This window comes from Rhinopithecus roxellana, chromosome 12 (assembly GCF_007565055.1).
Source record: "Rhinopithecus roxellana isolate Shanxi Qingling chromosome 12, ASM756505v1, whole genome shotgun sequence".
NCBI classification, from domain to species: domain Eukaryota; kingdom Metazoa; phylum Chordata; class Mammalia; order Primates; family Cercopithecidae; genus Rhinopithecus; species Rhinopithecus roxellana.
In genome coordinates, this window is record NC_044560.1 from 131,350,912 (window position 1) to 131,373,088 (window position 22,177).

General features: G+C 46.9%; 1 protein-coding gene across 2 annotated transcripts; it reads left to right on the plus strand.

Annotated features, from left to right (window-relative positions):
• Positions 1-9,175: 9,175 nt before the first annotated feature.
• On the plus strand, positions 9,176-16,541 carry LOC104676097 (cytochrome P450 2A13-like). 2 transcript variants are annotated; one of them, XM_010380822.2, is made up of 9 exons: positions 9,176-9,897; positions 10,176-10,338; positions 11,296-11,445; positions 11,681-11,841; positions 13,019-13,195; positions 13,981-14,122; positions 14,592-14,779; positions 15,308-15,449; positions 16,103-16,541. In XM_010380822.2, the coding sequence occupies exons 1-9, from the start codon at positions 9,718-9,720 to the stop codon at positions 16,282-16,284; spliced, it is 1,485 nt and encodes a 494-aa protein (XP_010379124.2). In that variant the 5' UTR covers positions 9,176-9,717; the 3' UTR covers positions 16,285-16,541. The 2 variants fall into 2 exon arrangements, with proteins under 2 accessions (XP_010379124.2, XP_030797430.1); XM_030941570.1 differs by lacking the exon at positions 10,176-10,338 and having other exon boundaries at positions 9,176-9,907.
• The last annotated feature ends 5,636 nt before the right edge of the window (positions 16,542-22,177 follow it).

The window sequence follows — 22,177 nt, forward strand, 5'->3', positions numbered from 1 at the left end:
GGGAAACAGGCATGGAAGTCTTGGCTTCTATCATCCTAGGCAAAAGCTCATCCCTCCCCACAAGACTTACTGTTCTCATCTATAAAATAATGGATCTGGATTTGACAAATTCCAAGATTCATACTTCTCTCTCTAAAATGTTAAATTTCTAGAATCTGAAGACTTCATGATACCAAGTCTCAAAGCGCTAAGACAACTTGAGTCAAAGAATCCTGTGTTTAAAAATATAATGTACTGTGATTCCAAAGTCCTGAGATCATGAAAGTCTTATTTCAGTGCACTGAGAATGTGTGTTTCCAACATTTCAGGATTCTGGAATTTCAGAATTCTAAGATTTGCAAAGTCTGTGCTTCTGAGAGTCTATCTTTAGAAGGCATAAGGTTCTATGTGAATCTGGCTATAGGATTAGTTGCTCTTAGCCCTGTTAGAGGAGACAGACACACTCACCTTCATGAAAGACTGAAACGTAGCGTCAGTTCGAACTTGCAGCAGGTTCCCCAGGAAAGGAATTGGTGTAGGACCTGGGGGCAGCTTTCCTGCCTTATTCATTCGTTTCCAGGCAATGAGGATGAGCAGGCAAGACAAGCAGAGTGCCAGAAAGATGGTGACAGCCCCTCCCAGCTCCATGGTGCCAGGTCAACAGGTTCTGTCCTGGGCACCAGATCCTGCCTAAATAGGTCCTGGGAGATCAGCTTACACCGAAATCTGAACACCCTGGGATTCAAGTTTTCCGGGTTTGAATGTCATTGGAGAAGAGATTGCTTTATATGGGGAGTGGTTATATAACCTATAATCTCCCATCTGAATAAAGGTAAATTGAATTCCCACAGGGAAATCCTCTGGGGCCATTCCCCTTTCTTCATATTTCCAGTCTGCCTGTTCTTCTCTCTCAGCTCAACAGAATTGACAGAATTTCTTGGTGGGGTGTAAAGAGGCAAATTATTCTCTTTTTAGGCTATTGATTTTAGGATCCAGGCAATATGGGTACAAGTGGCAGCTCTGTCTTTTCTTCACTGGGCAAGTCACTTAACCTCTGGGACTTGTTTCCCCATCTATCAAATAGGGAAACCATGTTGTTTTATTTTTATTTTATTTTTATTTATTTATTTATTTATTTTTTGAGACAGATTCTCACTCTGTCACCCAGGCTGGAGTGTAGTGGCATGATCTCATTTCACTACAACTTCTGCCTCCCAGGTTCAAGCAATTCTCATGCTTCAGCCTCCCAAGTAGCTAGGACTACAGGCGCATACCATCATGTCCAGCTAATTTTCGTATTTTTCTAGAGATGTGGTTTCACCATATTGGCCAGGCTGATCTCAAACTCCTGGCCTCAAGTGATCCACCCCCCTCAGCCTCCTAAAATGCTGGAATTACAGGTGTGAGCCACCACAGCTGGCAGACCATGTTGTTTTAGAAAGCCTTGATAGACAATAAGGAAAACTCTTTGTTCATTATTTAATTAAGGTAACCCTAATTAATCAGTTATTAAATTTTTTTAAATTGACACATAATAATTGTACATATGTGTGGGGTACAGTGTGATGTTTTGATACATGTATGCAATGTATAACAATCAAATTTGGGTAATTATTATATCCATTACTGAGACATTTGTCATTTCTTTGTGGGAAGAACATTCAAAATCCTCTCTTCTAACTATTTTGAAATATGCAATGTATTACCGTTAACTACAGCCACCCTACTGTGTAATGGAACACTAGAATATTAATAAGCAAAGTAAGCTGAAGATTTAGAAAACAAGATAAATAAATCAATTGAAAGGGTTTTGTTCAAAAAGTTCTTGTTTTCTACTCAAGATAATGTTAAATAACAATAATCAAAGATTACCTGTGTTGGTGTATCAGAACTTTGCTGTATCAAATTTAAAAAAAGAGAAAAAAGAACTTTGCTGTAGTGTGTGTCGGGGTGTGTGTGTGTGTGTGTGTGTGTGTATTTGGAAAGTCTAAGGTGTAGGGATCACCCCTGAACCACAGTCTCTGGAGGGGAACGTCTCCTCCAGCACAATTAGTGATTGTGCTCCTTAATAATCTAAAAAGTGATTCACTACCTTTTCTGCACCAAATATTGTCAAAGCCTTAATGTTCTGAAATGAACTTCCTGGATATTATATCCTACCCACATACGCTATTTGTCAAAATTCAATGTCCTTTTCACGCGACTGTATTCTCAGACTTGGAAACTGAATCCCTCAAGGTATCTGTAGGTTTGGGGAATGGGGTTTGGCTGGCTGAGCTGAGGCATCCTGTGTCCAGAAGTGGTGGAAATTCTGGGAAAACTGAGTGACTCACACACAGTGCCACCTTTTGTCTCTTGGATCTGCTGCTAGAATGTCTTTCTTGGAGTGAAGACTCAGCTCAGCCCATCTCCTTTGACTCTCTTAGCTTTCGTCTCCCCATCCCATTCTAATTCTCACCCCCCAGCACTTAACACACATTCAGGACTAATCTCTTAACCATCTTGCGGTGGTGGCATGTGTGTGGTGAAGGTGGTTGGTTGTGTGTCTGGTTTTCCGATTCAGACAGGAAGGGAGAGAGCAAGTACTCTTAGAACAGCTCCCTTCACTATCCCACCTCCAGATAGGAAGCCAGGAATGGAGGAACTTGCACTAAAAAGTAGAAGCAAGCTAAAGAGGAAAAATAATTGCAGACAACTTGAGGCAGAGAAATTCAGAGCATGGCAGATTATGCCAGGTATTATGTGATGGAGACAGAGGTCAAGATTGAGAGAAAATAGAGGTGCATAGAAACAGAACTAGAGCGAGATCAAAATAGAGATGAGGCCGGGCATGGTGACTCACACCTGTAATCCCAGCACTTTGGGAGGCCAAAGCAGGTGGATCACCTGAGGTCAAGAGTTCAAGATCAGCCTGACCAACATGGTGAAACCCCATCTCTAATAAAAAATACATGCACACACACACACACACACACACAAATTACCCAGGCGTGGTGGCAGGCACTTGGAATCCCAGATACTCAGGAGACTGAGGCAGGAGAATTGCTTGAACCCGAGAAGCGGAGGTTGCAGTGAGCCGAGAGTGCGCCACTGCACTCCAGCCTGGGCAACAAGAGCGGGGCTCTGTCTCAAAAACAAAACAAAACAAACAAAACAAAGTAGAGATGAGAGAGAGATTCAATAAGTCAAAGACAATGTCAAGGAGGACACAGAGACAAAAAAACAATTCAAAGAAACAGAGAGAAGCGGATAGAAACAGAAAGAATAAAAGACAGGAAAAAAGTTTCAGTGACACAGAGAATGAAAAAGTGACATATGGCTGAAAAGAGAATCAAGAGGAACCCAAAGAGTGAACACACCAGTGACTCAGAGAGAAATCCAACTAGACAAAAAGTTGGAGATGGAGATGAACAAAGAGAAAGACAAAGAAACAAAGAGATACAGAGACAAGAGACAAACCCAGATCTAAGTGGGATAGAGAGAAGGAGATTTGTGCTCCAGAGGGTGTGTGCATGAAATGGAACCTGGGTCATTTTATGCCTAGTCACATGCCCCTCTTTCTGGGACTAAGAAATGTAATGCTGCCAGAATTTTTTTGTTTTTTGGTTTTTGTTTAGAGATACAGTCTTGATCTGCTGCCCAGGCTGGAGTGCAGTGGTATGATCTTGGCTCACTGCAACCTCCACCCCCCGGGTTCATTCTTTGTTTCATTTTTATTTTTAATGTTTTTGATTTAAAATTGGGGTTCTTTTTGTCGTTTTTTTTTTTGTTTGTTTGTTTGTTTTGTTTTGTCTTGTCTTGTTTTGTTTTGTTTTGTTTTGTTTTGTTTTGTTTTGTTTTGTTTTGTTTTGTTTTGTTTTGTTTGGAGACGGAGTCTCGCTCTGTCACCGAGGCTGGAGTGCAGTGGCGCAATCTCTGCTCACTGCAAGCTCCGTCTCCCAGGTTCGAGTGATTCTCCTGCCACAGCCTCCCCAGCAGCTGGAACTACAGGCGCACACCACCACGCCCAGCTAATTTTTGTATTTTTAGTAGAGATGGGGTTTCACCATGTTGGCCAGGAAGTTATCCATCTCCTGACCTCATGATCCACCCACCTCAGCCTCCCAAAGTGCTGGGATTACAGGCGTGAACCACTACACCTACCCGGCCTTAAAATCTGTTTTAACTGGTATAAATTATAGCGACTCCTGCTTGCTTTTGGTTTTTGTTTGCATGGAATATCTTTTTCCATCTATGTACTTTCAATCTATATGCACCTTTACAGGTAAAGTGAGTTTCTTATTGGCAGCATATAGTTGCATCATGTTTGTTTGTTTTTGTTTGTTTCGTTTTTGAGACACAGTCTCTACTAAAAATACAAAAACTTAGCCAGGTGTGGTGGCAGGCACCTGTAGTCCCAGCTACTTGGGAGGCTGAGGCGGGAGAATGGCATGAACCCAGGAGGTGGAGCTTCCAGTGAGCCAAGATTGCACCACTACACTCCAACCTGGGCGACAGAGCGAGACTCTGTCTTAAAAACAAAAAATGTTGTTCAGGCATGGCGGCTCATCCCTGTAATCCAAACACCTTGGGTGGCTGAGGCAGATGGATCACCTAAGGTCATGAGTTCAAGACCAGCATGGCCAACATGGTGAAACCCCATTTCTATAAAAATACAAAAATTAGCCGGGCATGATAGCGGGTGGCTGTAATACCAGCTGCTTGGGAGGCTGAGGCAGGACAATTGGCTGAACCCAAGAAGCGAAGGTTGCAGTGGGCCAAGATTACACCATTGCATTCCAGCCTGGGTGACAGAGCAAGACTCCACTCAAAAAAGAAAAAAAACAAAAAAACAAAAAAAGTTGTTCATCCCTGTCATCTACCCAACTTCTTTCCCATCACTGAACTCTAAGTCCTGCCATTTTCCTGGTAGGGAGGAACTTCATGGCCATGGATGTGAGCTATCCAAACACTCAGAAAAAAAGAATGTTGACTTTCTTCTCTTCTTTGACCTTCTTCACTCTATTTCAGCCAACATTCCCACAGCCACCCCCAATCCTTGTCATCACTCTGAAATGTGAAACACAGACATTTCACTCTCTGACCACAACCACTGGTACCCCAACTCCCCCACTGCTTCATTGCCAATGGCCTGAGGGGTATACTGGCCAGCTACATCTTTGGTTAAGGTTCCAAAGAGTGCAAACACGATACAAGGTCAAGTCTCCCTCCTGTTAAAATACTTTTTTCTAACATTTTGAAATCTTTTGTTACATGTTTACACAGAAGTATTTGAAGAAACACAAGAGATTACGAGCAGTTTTTCTAATGTTTCATAAAGAAAAACAAGCGGGACCTGGCAGTCCAAAGTGGTGGTTAACAGCACGAAATTTACATTCACAGCCAGGCGTGGTGGCTCACGCCTGTAATCCCAGCACTTTGGGAGGCCGAGGTGGGCGGATCACCTGAGGTCAGGAGTTTGAAATCAGCCTGACAAATATGGTGAAACCTCATGTCTACTAAAAATACAAAAATTAGCTGGGTGTGGTGGCTGTAATCCCAGCCACTTGGTAGGCTGAGGCTGAAGAATCACTTGAACCCAGGAGACAGAGGTTGCAGTGAGCCAAGGTCGCGCCATTGCACTCCAGCCTGGACAACAAGAGGAAAACAGCAAAACTCCATCTCAAAATATAAATATGTGTATGTGCGTGTGTGTGTATATATGTATGTATATATGTATATATACGTATATTTGTGTATATATGTATATGTGTGTGTATATATATATGTGTGTGTGTATATATATACATATATATACCGTCACACAAGACCATACTAAGACTCTACCCTCATTAGCTGTGGAATGCAGAAGCAAGTCACTTACAACCGACTTTGGGGGCCTTACCGAACTCATTTGTAAAATGGAGATGATAAAGCCAACCTCACAGTCTTGCAATGAGTTTAATTAAGATAATGCTCATAAAAAGATTCCCACAGCTCTGGGGTTTTTTTCAAGCAGATAAATGGAGCTGGGCTAGGACTGTTTTAATCCAAACACAGACGAGCACAGGAAAATATCAGATGTTCACATGTATGCAACATGGCCCACAAGCCTGCATGCAGACACCAGAATGCACACATGAAAACATCCACATACTTATACGTAGTCACCCAGTTGTGAATGCATCCACACAAATATGAATATGCAGCATACATCTTGTTTCACACAGAAATGCACATCGTAGACACCCCTAAATCATGTGTGCACACATGCTGTATGCAGAGACACACACAAAAATTGGCAAGCATTGAGAAACAGTGGCACACCCTGTCAGGCACACACACACATGTGCATGTGTAGACATAAGTTGGAATGGATACCCATTATCAAGCACAAACATACACCCCACAAAGCCTGGCGCACACATAAATTCATGTATCAACATGGACATACTGAAACATACATGCACACAGACACTACAAGCATGCACCCAGAATGACACACAGACAGTTGTATAAATGAGGAAAAACATGCCAAAGGAGAAAGAGAAAAATAGAAAGACAGGATCCAAGACAGACAGGTGGGCAAAGTCCTGTGCAGGGTTCCAGGGCCAACCAGAATAACCTGAGAGTCTAATGCTGGCCTGTCCTTCTGCAGATACGGCCGAACTCAGCACCATGCTCCAGGAGGCCATGAAGCATTAATTTCCTATTCACAGCTCCATGGAGTAAATCTTGGCTGTACTGAGGAAGGCATGGGGAAAGAGGTTCCCAAAGACTCTCTCCCTTCCCTCCTTCCCAAAGGAAAAGATTTGGGAGGTTTAGACTAGAGAATGTAAAAGCACAGAAGGTGCTTAGGCAACATCTCATCCATCCGCTTCATCCTACAGATTAAAGAGAACAACTACTATTCATTGAGCACTTACTGCCATGTACCTCATCTGCATTAACACATATACTTCTCCCCTAAATAGCCAAAGAGGTAGGAGCTGTTCTTGGCTCCATAAGGTTCACAGAGATAAAGTCAACTGTTCAAAGCCACACAACAAAGAAAGGATAAGGTTAGGATTCCAATCCAGGCCTTAGTCATTGTACCATCCATCCAGAAAGGGAAACTGAGGCCCAGGAAAGAAAAGGGATCTTCCTGGGTTTGCCACTAACTCACTCTAAAAGCCTGTACCCAAGACACTGCCCACTGGGACAAGTCCGCCCCACATGATTTCAGACACCATTCTCTCACTCCATGCTCCAGGGTAATCAACAAGTCCAACATCGATTGACCTCCATGTCCACAAATACTGGAGTTCTCCCAGCCTGTCTCTCCCCACCCCTCCCTGGCTAGGTCATGGCAGCCTGCTGACCACTCAGTGCCCTTCCCAGTGCCAACATCACTGAGAAACAAACTCCCCAAATGTCTGTCTCCCACCTTTTTAAGAAACAAGAAGGAAAAGGAGGGGCCAGGCCCAAGTGCAGGCTGGTGACCAGGATTAGAGGGATTGATACCTGCCCAGATGGTGCTAATCCTCCTTCCCACCTCTTCCCCTACAAAACCAACAAACAGCCTTCCTCTCTTCACCTTGTTCTCTGAACTTTGCTCCCTCCACACAGGTCTCAGAGCTCAGTATCCTAGAACACTTTGAGCAAGACGTCAGTCCTGGGGGTGCCAACCTCACCCACCTCCACTTGTCCAAAGTTGGTGACCCTGAGGACAGGTGCAACCCTGGAGAGTCCAAACATCACAGCCTGTCCTGTGCCCATCTGGGGCCCCTCACAGGGTCTGGCTGAGGCTCATCTCAGGCCCACATAGGACCAATATCAGCACCTGCCTCATGCTCCTGTCAGAGCCCACTGGAACCAACCTCAGATCCCATATGGTGCCACTCTTATGCCCTCCTGAAGCAGGACACTCTTTTGCCCTCAATGACACCTGAGACAACACACAGAGCCCCCTTGGCACCAAATGTGACTTTAGTATTCTCCTGCTGTCAAGTTCAGTGCCAACTTGTTTCCCATCCTCGTGTACACCTGGGGGCAGTCCCAAAGCCAACACGACGCCTCTCCCTCTCGGGCCGTACTTGATGCAGACATCAGAACCCGCCAGTGTCATCCATGTGTCCACTGCCGATGCCAGTCTCAGCACTCACCTCCTGCTAAGCCTGGCCTGCACTTGACTCCCAGGGTGATCTAGGCCAGTCACTGCAGGCGGACGAGGAGAGAGTTCATATCCCAGCTACCTCACTTACTCCCTGTGTGACCTCACTCAAGAGGATTTATGGAGTCCAGATCTGCTTGTCTTCAAAATGAAGATGATGATGAACCAACCTCATTGTTACAAAGATTCCACCAGGTCATACACACCTAGACTTGATCTTCCCATGTGCGACCTGCTCACCAAAGGCTAACTGTCCTGTTTACTAAGGAAGAATTTCCCTGAGGGAAGGACAGGAGGCTACTCATCCCTTCCTCCACTCCCACCCACCCCAGGATCTGCCTCTGTGCCTAACACTGGAGTTTACCCCAATCTCTTCTGCGATTGTTCCCTCTAATAGTAGTAGCCCCTGACAAAGCAGGAATCACCCTTAAAGGAGATTTAACTTACCCTCAAATATGATCTTCTCTTCCTAAATACTCCCTTTCCACTGGCAGGAAAATCAAATCCACAAAGTGGAACTAAGGATGCAGAGGAGGAGAGACGGGAATTTGGGGCCACTCTCACATGTCCCCAGCCCACGGTCTGTTTTCTGTCCTCTGTAGACCCTTATATAAAATGAGAAACATAAATAACAATAATAATATTCATAGGAATGATACAATCAATCTAGTGGGTCTCCCTAAGGATCTGGGTTGGAAACCAGTGGAGGTCTTTGTAAATTACAACCCTTGGGACACTTGAGATTTTTCCACCATTTGGGGGTTGTTATTACTATTTCTCCAGACCTGGCCAATCCCTCTGCCAGCTGATAACTCGAGGTACTCTTCTCCAAGTGTGGGGAACGTTCCTCTGAAATACGGATCTGGTCTTCCACCCGTTTCCCAACCAGAGATGGGCAATGGAGGTTCTATGGCACCCATCCTGGCCTCACTCTGAGGTTCCAATGAGGATTCTGGGCATCAAGAGGCAGCTCTGGGCCAAAGCAAAATCATCAGCCCCTGGGCTTTCTGGGAGGAGCTGCTGGGCTTGCTACACACTCCTCCTCCCAGAAACTCCACACCCACACCCTGGGTCTTCCCAGCCCGAAGTCTCTCAAGTCCATATGTCTGGAATCCCCTTTCCTGAGACCCTTAACCCTGCATCCTCCTCACCAGAAGACCCCCAAATGCACAGCCACACTTTTGTCTCACCCTAATAAAACCCAGACCTTTGGATTCCTCTCCCCTGGAACCCCCAAATCCACAACTTTGGGGTACATTCTCAGTCTCAGACCCAAAATCCAAAGCCCAAGTGCTCCCCTATGCAAATATTCCAAACTCCTCAGTTCTACAGTTTATCCGTTGCCCCCTCCTAAATCCACAGCCCTGGGGCACCCCTCCTGAAGTACCACAGACTTAGTCTGGAGGCCCTCTCTCTGTTCAACTGCCCTAGGGTCCCCCTCCTCCTCCCTTGTTGGCTGTGTCCCAAGCTAGGCGGGATTCATGGTGGGGGGTGTAGTGGGAGGTGAAATGAGGTGATTATGTAATCAGCCAAAGTCCACCCCTCTTTATCAGGCAGTGTAAAGGCAAACCACCCCAGTCATCACCATCTATCATCCCACTGCCACCATGGTGGTCTCAGGGCTGCTCCTGGTGGCCTTGCTGGCCTGCCTGACTGTGATGGTCTTGATGTCTGTCTGGCAGCAGAGGAAGAGCAGGGGGAAGCTGCCTCCAGGACCCACCCCATTGCCCTTCATTGGAAACTACCTGCAGCTGAACACAGAGCAGATGTACAACTCCCTCATGAAGGTGTCCCGAGGCAGGGAGATGGGTGGCACGGGGTGGGGACTGCCTAGTTGTCTGGGGCTTTGTGGCAGGGGATTTACCAGTATGGACCAGAGGCTTAGGAAAGGGAGTTTTGGAGGTTAAGCGTCAGGGTCCTAGCCAGGAAACACAGGATCTTGGGATGTCCAGCTCCCTGACTGTGAGAACCTGGGGACGAAGGATCCCAGTACTTGACATCTCGGTGCTGGGCCCATTCAGAGTGGGGGCTGCTCCCTCTAACCACTCCCACCCACCTCCATCAGATCAGTGAGCGCTATGGCCCCGTGTTCACCATTCACCTGGGGCCCCGGCGGGTCGTGGTGCTCTGCGGACATGATGCCGTCAAGGAGGCTCTCGTGGACCAGGCTGAGGAGTTTAGCGGGCGAGGCGAGCAGGCCACCTTCAACAGGGTCTTCAAAGGCTATGGTGAGGGGGTGCCCAAGAGGGGGAAGGTGGCCAAGAGAACACAATGGTCTCAGTGTCCCCAGCCTTCTCCCTGACTCTCCTGCCCACTGGAGGCTATGGCAGAGACCCCGGTCTGGTCTTATCTCCCCATCTCCTTTCATTGTGGCCTCTCCGTGTGTGTCCCTCACCTGTCTCCAGTGTCCCTGTCCTGATTCCTCCCTGCCTCTCTCTACCCCTTGTTCTCTCTCCTCCTTCTCTCTCACTAGAATCTCCTCTTTCCCTCTCTCCCCATCTCTGAGGACATCCTGGGTTTCTGTTTTCCAACCCTGGTCCTCTGTCTTCATTTGTCTTTTTGTCGTTCTCTGCTTCTGTGCTTCTCGATGTTTCTCCGCTTACTGCTTCCCTCTCCCACTTCTTCCTCTGTCTTAGGATTTCATGGTATTCCGACTTCCACATCTCCAGCCTCCATCTCCTGGTAACAGTCTCTCTTCCTTCCAGACCCTCTCTGTTTCTGTCTCCGTATTTTTCTGTCTTCTTCAGCTCAGCTTAAGAATCTTTCACCATTTTTATTTCCTCCTCCCAGATCTCCCCATGTCTCACTTCCCCTCCCTCCATCCTCTTCCTGCATCTCTCTTTCTCTTTCTCTCCCCGCTTCCTTCTCTCTCTCTCTCTCTCTCTCTCTCTCTCTCCCTCTCTCCCTCTCTCCCTCTCCTCCCTCTCTCCCGTCTCTCCTCTCCTCTCTCCCTCTCTCCCTCTCTCCCTCTCTCCCTCTCTCCCTCTCTCCCTCTCTCCCTCTCTCTCTCTCTCTCTCTCTCTCTCTCTCTCTGAGTTTGCAGCTCTCCTGGGCACTCTCGCTGAATCCATCTCTCTCCCACCCCAGTCCCTCTCTGCTCCACCTTTGGGGAGCCCGTTGGGGCTGGTCTGCTCCTGCCTCCGCCGCCCCCTGACCTCTCTCCACCTCCACGTTCACCTCCCCAGGCGTGGCGTTCAGCAACGGGGAGCGCGCCAAGCAGCTCCGGCGCTTCTCCATCGCCACCTTGCGGGACTTCGGGGTGGGCAAGCGCGGCATCGAGGAGCGCATCCAGGAGGAGGCGGGCTTCCTCATCGAGGCCCTCCGGGGCACGCGCGGTGAGCAGGAGACCCCGAGTGCGGGGGCAGGAACAGGAAAACGCCCAGGGCGGGGACCCGCGCCCGCGTTCTGCCTGAGGATGGGGACTAGGTGGGGAAAGGCCCCCGCACTTCCAGCCCTGGAGTCTGGCGCTGGGAACTTGGCTCAACAGGGCCCTGCCTCCCGGAATTCTGACTCTCCTCAGGCCTCTGAGTTGACTCTCTCCCCAATCCTCTCCTCCGGCCACATCCGCAGGCGCCAATATCGATCCCACCTTCTTCCTGAGCCGCACCGTCTCCAATGTCATCAGCTCCATTGTCTTTGGGGACCGCTTTGACTATGAGGACAAAGGGTTCCTGTCACTGCTGCGCATGATGCTGGGAAGCTTCCAGTTCACGGCAACCTCCACGGGGCAGGTAACCGGCTGCAGCCCGGCCCGTGACGCCCCTACCACAACCTGCCAACTGCTCCCCTACCTGGAGACAGGTGCCCAAACTCCCACCCCTCCAGACAGTGTCCCCTCAAAATCAGCCCCCAGTATTGGACAACTGGACGGTTGCACCAGAACCCAGGATGGGTGCCCAATACCCAGTCTCCAAGGACACCTGGATAGCCCAACAGATGCTCCCCAAAACAGAGCCTGCCGGCAGGATGCAAGCCCTCAGCACAGCTCTCTCACCTGGGCACGTGTTCCCATCCCCAATTTACTGTAATTTGTAACAAGTGCTCCCTACCCTGGTCTTCTGAATACTTTAACACCTGGACAAGTGACTGCCTCAACCCGCCTCCTGCATACTTGAACACCTGGTGCTGCAAAATCCAGCCCATCATAATCATTTCGCATCTACACAAATGTCCCAAATTAGCCCACTGGAATATCTGGCCAAGCGCCCTCTACTTCACCCACTTAAATACCTGAAAACATGGACAGCTGCCCTAACCAACACCCTAAACACATAAATATCTAGACAGATTATTCCCCAGACACCCAAATAAGTGTTCCCCAAAACTTTCCTATCACACACCTTACAGAGGAGCTCCCAATGCATCCCACTTGGCTAGGTAAACACCTGAACAGGTATCCCCTCCATTTCAACATCTTCACCAGCCCCGCTTTAATACCTGAACACCTGAACAAAAGCCCCCAATCCAGGTGTTCAGGTATTAAGTATAAGTATCTGGGGAGTTGTCTCCAACCAAGCCCACTTGAATGCCTAAATACCTAGACAGGTGACACTCCCCTCATACCGGCCCCACCTGAATAGCTAAACACCTGGACAGGTGTCTTCCAGCTCAACTTCACTTGAATATCTGAACACCTAGATGTGTGCTCCAATCCAGCCTCATTTGCATACCTGAAACCTGGATATATGCCTCAGTTCTTCTCACCTAAATTACTAGACCGTGGCCCTGGCACCCAACCCAAGTGAAAACTTAGGTATAAGTTCCCATCCAACCCCACTGAAATACCTAAACACCTGGACAGATGCCTTTAACTCAGTTCCTTCCTTGCTATGAAACAAGTCCCATTCCCATCAGCTCCTGCCCCCTGACAACTGTCCTTCCCTTCCCATCCTCTCTCTGCAACCCCAGCTCTATGAGATGTTCTCTTCGGTGATGAAACACCTGCCAGGACCACAGCAACAGGCCTTTAAGAAGCTACAAGGGCTGGAGGACTTCATAGCCAAGAAGGTGGAGCACAACCAGCGCACGCTGGATCCCAATTCCCCACGGGACTTCATCGACTCCTTTCTCATCCGCATGCAGGAGGTACCCCCCAGCAGCCAGTGCGGGGAGGTGCAAAGCCAGGCAGAGGGAAATCAGGCTGGGAGTGGAGCGGGCAGACAACACAGGCCCATTCAAATTAGCCCTCATCATAATAATCCTCACAATTGGCCGGGCGCGGTGGCTCATGCCTGTAATCCCAGCACTTTGGGAGGCTGAGGCAGGTGGATCACCTGAGGTCAGGAATTCGAGACCAGACTGGCCAACATGGTGAAACCCCCTCTCTACTAAAAATCCAAAAATTAGCTGCACATGGTGGCGCCCAGTGGGGCAGAGGTTGCAATGAGCCAAGATCACAGCAGTGCACTCCAGCCTGAGTGACAGAATGAGACCCTGTCTCAAAAAAAAAAAAAAAATTAATTATTTTTTTAAAAAGTAACAAGTGAGCCTGCATGGTCATGTGCATGTGCAGTTCTAGCTACTCAGTGAGGCTCAGGAGGCTAAGGCTGGAGGATTCCTTGAGCCCAGGAGTTCGAGTCCAGCCTGTGCAACTTAGCAATACCAAGTCAGTATAAGAAAAAAAAATTGACAGCTAAGTTGATAATTAAAGGACAGATGGTCAGCAAGGTAAAGAAGGTGAGAAGGAAGAGCATTTTGGGCAAAGCCAGCAGCCAGGGCAAGGGCTGGAACCTGGAGCGAGTCTGGGAGACCTAGGGTCCCTCTTTCCACCTTTGATCTGGACCAAAGAGAGGAAGATCCAAAGGAAAAGCCCTAGAAGGGCCCTGAGGGCAAGAGGAGTGAGGTTGGCCTAAAGCCCCCTCTCCCTGCAGGAGGAGAAGAACCCCAACACGGAGTTCTACTTGAAGAACCTGGTGATGACCGCGCTGAACCTCTTCATTGCGGGCACCGAGACCGTCAGCACCACCCTGCGCTACGGCTTCCTGCTGCTCATGAAGCACCCAGAGGTGGAGGGTAAGGCTGGAGGCGGAGGGAAGTGGAGGGCCCCAGACCCTCAAAACTCCACTGACCCTGGTGCAATGTCTCCACCTGTCCCAGATCTTAGGACCCTGAGACGTGCTTTGCTGTCCAGAGACAGGGCAATATTCAGCTGATAGGAATCAGCTGAGTCTCACTAGTTGATAAAATGTTGAAAATGTCTGCAGTGATTGGTCAGTCACTCCTGTCCCAAGCCCACTGAGTGCCCCATTACCCGCTCCTCCGGAACATCCCTTAAGTTCCTCCCTGTGCCTCCACTGTGATTCTGGCACAGTCTGGTTAACAGGATTCTACTCCAACAATGAGAATGGCTGAGGTCTGTTATGAATGGTCTACCTCTGTATCATATGTGGAGCCATGTCATCCACCCCGTTTTACCTGTTCAGACTATCTTCCCTGCCCTGAGACCCCTAGATACCCAAACACATTCCCCCTCCTCCCCAAGCCAAGGTCCATGAAGAGATTGACAGAGTGATCGGCAAGAACCAGCAGCCCAAGTTTGAGGACCGGGTCAAGATGCCCTACATGGAGGCAGTGATCCACGAGATCCAAAGATTTGGAGACGTGATTCCCATGAGTTTGGCCCGCAGGGTCATCAAGGACACCAAGTTTCGGGATTTTTTCCTCCCTAAGGTGCTTTCCTCCCCACCCTCCCCCCCCCCAGACTACGGGGAATTCCAGCCCCTCTCTGCGTCCCCAACATCCCACCCCCATTAGAAGCTTTCTAGACCCTGTCCCACTCCCTCAATCAGTCAAAAAGGACTTCCCCCACCACCACATCTGTTCCACCTTCTCACTTAGAGATTCGTGAGTCCTGCATCTCCCCAGACTCTTTGTATCAGGAGAATCAACCCCATGTTCCCAAATTTCCTGTCTTAAGAAACAGGAGCCCCCTTTCCATGAGGCCTTTTGCCTTAGGGACACAAATCTCAGGTCCCCCAAACACCCTGCCTAGCAGGACATGGACCCCATGTCTCCCAAACTCCCTGTTTCAGAGACGTGAACCTTCTATCCCCCAAAGCTACTCTCTCAGAGGACCCCACCTCCTCCGTGCCTGCCACTTCCCCTTACCTGGGGCACCCTAGTTCCCCCTCCAGCCACCGTGTACTTTCACCAATCCCCAACCTTCCTCATCACACACACCTTCCTCCTCCCTACCAGGGCACTGAAGTGTTCCCTATGCTGGGCTCTGTGCTGAAAGACCCCAGGTTCTTCTCCAACCCCCAGGACTTCAATCCCCAGCACTTCCTGGATGAGAAGGGGCAGTTTAAGAAGAGTGATGCTTTTGTGCCCTTTGCCATCGGTAAGAGACCACTGTTTGCTGCCAGGCCACTGCTCACACCAGCAGGCGCCTCCCTCACCCAGCTCCCCTCTCTGCGGTGTACCCTGGTATTTCTCCAGCTTGGAAGTTCCTGTTAGAATCTGCCCTTGAGCTTCCAGCTGATACTTCCTTAACTACCAAGCACCCACTACCTGCGCCCAGGTAAAAGGAAAGGAAACATCTTTCCCCGTAGATTTATTTGCCTAGGGTCACAGAGCAGATTCTTCAGATCCCTAAAAAGGAGATGACAGCACAGCAGTCGTATTTTCAAGTGTATCCTGCAGGAAGGGGCATCTAAACCTCGCATTGCTACACCTGGCATGGATCATCCATCTCTGATGGATGTGTGACATTATGCCTTTTTCAAAACCCGTAGAACTGTACAACACAGAGTAAACCCTAATGTAAACTGTGGACTTTGGTTAATAATAATATATCAATATTGGTTCACCATTGTTACATCTCTTATAGAAGGAAACTGAGACTCAGGGAGGATCACAGTGTCCTCTGAAAGTCTCTCAGGCCATGATATTCCACCTCTCCTCCCTGGGAGAGCCGCAGCTGGAGGTCGGTAGTGGGGCGAGGCTGCACTGAGAGTGGGCTTCACCTCCACCCCTCCCGCCTCTCCTCCTCAGGAAAGCGGAACTGTTTCGGAGAAGGCCTGGCCAGAATGGAGCTCTTTCTCTTCTTCACCACCATCATGCAGAACTTCCGCTTCAAGTCCCCCCAGTCGCCCAAGGACATCGACGTGTCCCCCAAACACGTGGGCTTTGCCACAATCCCACGAAACTACACCATGAGCTTCCTGCCCCGCTGAATGAGGGCTGCGCTGGTGCAGGTCTGGTGGGCGGGGCCATTGAAAGGGCGGAGCCAGGGGCAGGGCTCGTGGGAGGGGCGGGGCTAAGAATGGGGACCGGATAGGGGAAAGGAAGCGGCGAGGTGGTTAGAGGGAAGAGAAGAAACAGAAGGGGCTTAGTTGACCTTGATAAGGGGCTTCCGAGCTGGGATGAGAGGAAGGGAAACCTTAGATTATGCTATGAAGAATAGTAGTAATAGCAGCTCTTATTTCCTGAACAAGTACCCCCATGTCAGCTTTGTACAAAAAGCGTTTGTTCACAAAGCGTTGCACGCTCACCTCACTTAATTGCCACAAACCTCTACGAAGGGGAAAAGCTTTCATGCCCATTTTACACGTGACAATGCGGAGGCTTAGAAAGTTGTCTATCTGATGTCTCATAAAACGTAAGTGCCCAGAAAATCTTTGAACACAGATGTGTGCCCATAGCCCTCTAGAAAGATTCTTAAAAAGCACCCATTCCTCACGTAAAACAGCTTAGTATAGCATCACATGGCCTGAACATCCCTGTCCTGGGGGTTCTTCCAGAGACCTGGTGAGTGGCTGTCCTGCCTTCACTGCCCACATGCCCACACTCTCACCTACTCAACATGCTTTGAATACCAGGGTGTAATCTGTGCTCACTACCAGGTAAGGCCGCTGTGGCCCATTCAGAGTCAGTCCAGGGACACAACAAGACATGAATCGACATACAGAGTCAGTCCATTAACAATTTTTTTGCAGAGCAGAAGTTTTTAATGTTAATGACATTCTGTCAATATATCCCTTAATGAAGAAGTTGAAGGAAGGAACCACTTACAGAGAATGATGAGAGAACTCTGGATCAGGACAACCATATGCATGTGTGTGATCATGTGCAGGTGTGCATGTGAGCATATGACTACATATTCTCCTCTGTGTATCCATGAAACACATTCTACTATGGGTTTCTGAAGGTTGGGCTCTCCTGATGGATCTGGGGTCCATTGTAAGACCCAACTAAGAGTTTCACAATCACTGCCCACTCTCAAAGAAGTCAGTGTATGTCCCCCTTAGAAACTCCCTTACAGCCTTCACGAAAATTAACTCCAAGTTTATTGTAGACCTAAATGAAAAATGAGTATCTATAAAACTTATAGAAGATAATGTAGGAGAAAATCTAGATGAACAATGCTTGAAAGAAGCACTTGATAAGTTCTGTGTCATTAAAATTAAAAACTTCTGCTCTGCAAAAGATTTGTCAAGAGAATGACAATACAAGCTACAGACTGGGAGACCATATTTGCAGGGGACATACCTAATAAAGGACTTACATTCAAAATACACAAAGAACTGTTAAAACTCAACAGTAGAAAACAACCCAATTAAAGAATGGGCAAGCGATCTGAGCAGACACCTCGCCAAAGAAAATATACACATGGCAAATAAGCATAAGGAAAGATGCTCCATATCATATGTCAGTAGCCATTTCAAACTGAAACAATAATGATGTACCACTACCCACCTATTAGAGTGGCTAAAATCCAAAGCTGGCAACACCAAATGCTGACAAGGAGGTGGCTCAATGGAACTGTCATTCATTGATGGTGGGAATGCAAACGGCACAGCTACTTTGGAAGACAAATTGGCGGTTTCTTGCAAAGCTAAACATATTCTTACCATGTGCTACAGCAATCATGCTCTTCGGTATTAACCTAAATGAGTTGAAAACAAATAGACACACAAAAACTTCTGCACAGATGTTTATAGCAGCTTTACTCGTAATTCAAATCTTGTAAGCAACCAAGCTGTTCTTCAACAAGTGAATGGATAAATGAACTGTGATATGTTCATACAGTGAAATATGGCAGGGTGTGATGGCTCACACCTGTAATTATAGCACTATGGGAGGCAGAGGCAGGCAGATCACTTGAGGTCAGGAATTCGAGACCAGCCTGGCCAACATAGTGAAACCCCATCTCTACCAAAAATACCAAAATTAGCCAGGCACGGTGGCATGAGCCTGCACTTCCAGCTACTTGGGAGACTGAGGTGGGAGAATTGCCTGAACCCATGAGTCAGAGGTTACAGTGAGCTGAGATGGAGCCACTGCACTCCAGTCTGGGAGACGCAGTGAGATTTTGTCTCAAAAAAAAAAAAGAAAAAAGAAAAGAAATACAATTCGACAATAAAAAGAAATCAGGCTACAGAAAGACATGGAAGAACCTGAAATGTATGTAGCTAAGTGAAAGAAGCCCGTCTGAAAAGGCCACATACTATATGATTCCAACTATATGACAGTCTGGAGAAATGAAACTGTGGAGACAGTACAAAGATAGTAGTTGCCAGGAGTTTAGGGAGGAGGGAGGTGTTTGTTCTTCCCTTTGTTGTGGCGAGTTCCTCCAGGCCCCAGGCAGAAAGAGAGATGCTGTCCAGGAGCCAAGGCCTTAGCAATCTACCTGGTGCTCTAGTCTATTGCAACTGAGCTGGCACCTCAAATCAATCCGTGTGATACAACATATCAACAGAATGAAGAAGAAAAACCATATGATCATCTCAATTGATGCTGAAAATGCATTTGATGGAATTCAACATCCCTTCATAATAAAAGCCCTCAAAAAACTAGGTATAGCAGGAACATATCTCAACATAATAAAAGCCATGAATGACAGACCCACAGCTAGTATCATATTGAATGGGGAATAACTGAAATTCCTCCTCTAAGATCTGGAATATGACAAAGATGCCCACTTTCATCACTGTTATTTGACATAGTACCAGAAATCCTAGCTAGAGCAATTAGACAAGAGAAGGGAAAAAAAAGGGCATCCAAATTGGAAAGGAAGAAGTCAAATTATCCTTGTCTGTAGATGATATGATCCTGTATTTGGAAAAACCTAAAGGCTCCACAAAAAAACTATTAGAACTGAAAAACAAATTCAGTAAAATTGCAGAATACAAAATCAGCATACAAAAATCAGTAGCACTTCTATCTGCCAACAGCAAACAATTTGAAAAAGAAATTTTTAAAAATCCAGCCTGGGCAACATGTCGAACGAAACCCCATCTCTACTAAAAATATTTTTTAAATTATCTGGACCTGGTGGTGTGCGCCTGTAACCCCAGCTACCTGGGCGGCCAACGTAGGAGAATCTCTTGAGCCCAGGAGGTCCAGGCTGCTGTGAGCCAAGATCACATCACTGCACTCCAGTTCTGCATGACAGAGCAAGGCCTTATCTCAAAAAAAGGTAATCCCATTTACAATAGCTACAATACAATGAAATACCTAGGAATTAACCAAAGAAGTAAAGGATCTCTATAATGAAAACTATAAAACACTGATAAAAGAAATTGAAGAGGACACCAAAAATTGAAAAGATATTCTGTGTTCATGGACTAGAAGAAGCAATATTGTCAAAATGTTCATACTACTCAAAGCAATCTACAGATTCAATGCAATTGCCATCAAAATACCAATGACATTCTTCACAGAAATAGAAAAAAAAATTCTAAAATTTAAACAGAATCACAAAAGATCTAGAGTAGCCAAAGCTACCCTAAGCAAAAAGAACAAAATTAGAGGAATCACATTATCTGACCTCAAATCATATTATAGAGCTATAGTAACCAAAACAACAAGATACTACCATAATAAGTTACGTAGACCAATGGAACATAATAGAGAGTCCAAAAACAACTTCATACATCTACAGTGAACTCACTTTCAACAAAGGTGCCAAGAATAGTCATATATTGAGGAAATAACAGTCCCTTCAATAAATGATGCCAAGAAAACTGGACACCCATATGCGGAAGAATGAAACTAGACCCGTATTTTTGACATATGCAAAAATCAAATCAAAATGGATCATAGACTTAAAGCTATGACCTCAAACATGAAACTACTAAAAGAAAACATTGAGAAAGCTCTCCAGGACATTGCGCTGGGCAAAGATTTCTCGAGTAATACCCAACAAGCACAGGCAACCAAAGCAAAAACGGACAAATGGGATCACATCAAGTTAAAAAGCTTCTGCACAGCAAAGGAAACAATCAACAAAGTGAAGAGACAACCTACAGAATGGGAGAAAATATCTGCAAGTTATCCATCTGACAAAGAATTATTGTCAAAAATATATAAGAAGCTCAAACAACTTAATAGGAAAAAATCTAATAATCCAATTTAAAAATGAGTAAAAGATCTGAATAGACATTTCTCAAAAGAAGACATATTAATGGCAAACAAGTATATGAGAAGGTGCTTGTATTAATCCATTCCAAATACTAACTGCTCCAGCTCTAAAAATAACAAAGTAATAGGTTCTAATAACAAACAACTTTGTTGAGTGCCTATTTTGTGCCCAATCTGAATAACAAAGATAATAATTAACTTTTTTTTTTTTTTGAGATGGAGTCTCACTCTGTCACCTAGGCTGGAGTGTAGTGGCACAATCTTGGCTCACTGCAACCTCTGCCTCCTGGGTTCAAGCAATTCTGCCTGCCTCAGCCTCCCAAGTAGCTGGGATTACAGGCACCTGCCACCACGCCCAGCTAATTCTTGTATTTTTTAGTAGAGACGAGGTTTCGTCATGCTGGCCAGGCTAGTCTTGAACTCCTGACCTCAGGTGACCCACCCACCTCAGCCCCCACAAAGTGCTGGGATTACAGGTGTGAGCCACCGCACCCAGCTGCAATTTATACTTTTCATTTAGGATTTTTTTACTTAATCCTAACAAAAATACCAAGTGGCTGGTGGTCTTCTCACCTTACCTTTAAAAATGGCAGTCTGGCTTCAAGACACTTACTCTCAGCCATGTGAGGCTGGAAGGCTGGCATAGGCTATTTGTTGAATCACACGTCTCATCAACCAAGGTCCGTCCCACCAGAGTCTGTGATGTAAGAGAAATACTACCTGCTCCAGCTCTAAAAATAACAAAGTAATAGGTTCTAATAACAAACAACTTTGTTGAGTGCCTATTTTGTGCCCAATCTGAATAAGAAAGACAATAATTAACTTTTTTTTTTTTTTTTTTTTTTTTTGAGATGGAGTCTCACTCTGTCACCCCAGGCTGGAGTGCAACGGTGCGATCTCAGCTCACTGTAACCTCCACCTCCTTGGTTCAAGCAATTCTCCTGTCTCAGCCTCCCAAGTAGCTGGGACTACAGGTGTACACCGCCACACCTGGCTAATTTTTGTATTTTTTAGTAGAGACGGGGGTATCACCATATTGGTCTGGCTGGTCTTGAACTCCCGACCTTAGGTGATCCACCCGCCTCGGCCTCCCAAAGTGCTGGGATTAGAGGCGTGAGCCACCACACCCAGCCCAACTTTTTTTTTTTTTTTTTTTTTTTTTTGTGAGACAAAGTCTTGCTTTGTCACCCAGGCTGGAAGGCAGTGGAATGATCATAGCTTACTATAGCCAGGACATCTTGGGCTCAAGCAATCCTTCCACCTCAGCCTCCCAAGTAGCTGAGACCACAGGCTAATTTTTTTAATCTTTTATAGAGACAGGGTCTCACTACGTTGCCCAGATTGGTCTGACTCCTGGGCTCAAGCAATTCTCCTGCCTTTGCAGCGGGCTAATTTAGGAATCAGAGAGACCGAAGGGTTGAGGAGGATTTCTTTTTTTTTTTTTTTTTTTTTTTTTTTTTTTTTGAGACGGAGTCTCGCTCTGCCGCCCAGGCTGGAGTACAGTGGCCAGATCTCAGCTCACTGCAAGCTCCGCCTCCCGGGTTTACGCCATTCTCCTGCCTCAGCCTCCGGAGTAGCTGGGACTACAGGCGCCCGCCACCTTGCCCGGCTAGTTTTTTGTATTTTTTTAGTAGAGACGGGGTTTCACCATATTAGCCAGGATGGTCTCGATCTCCTGACCTCGTGATCCGCCCGTCTCGGCCT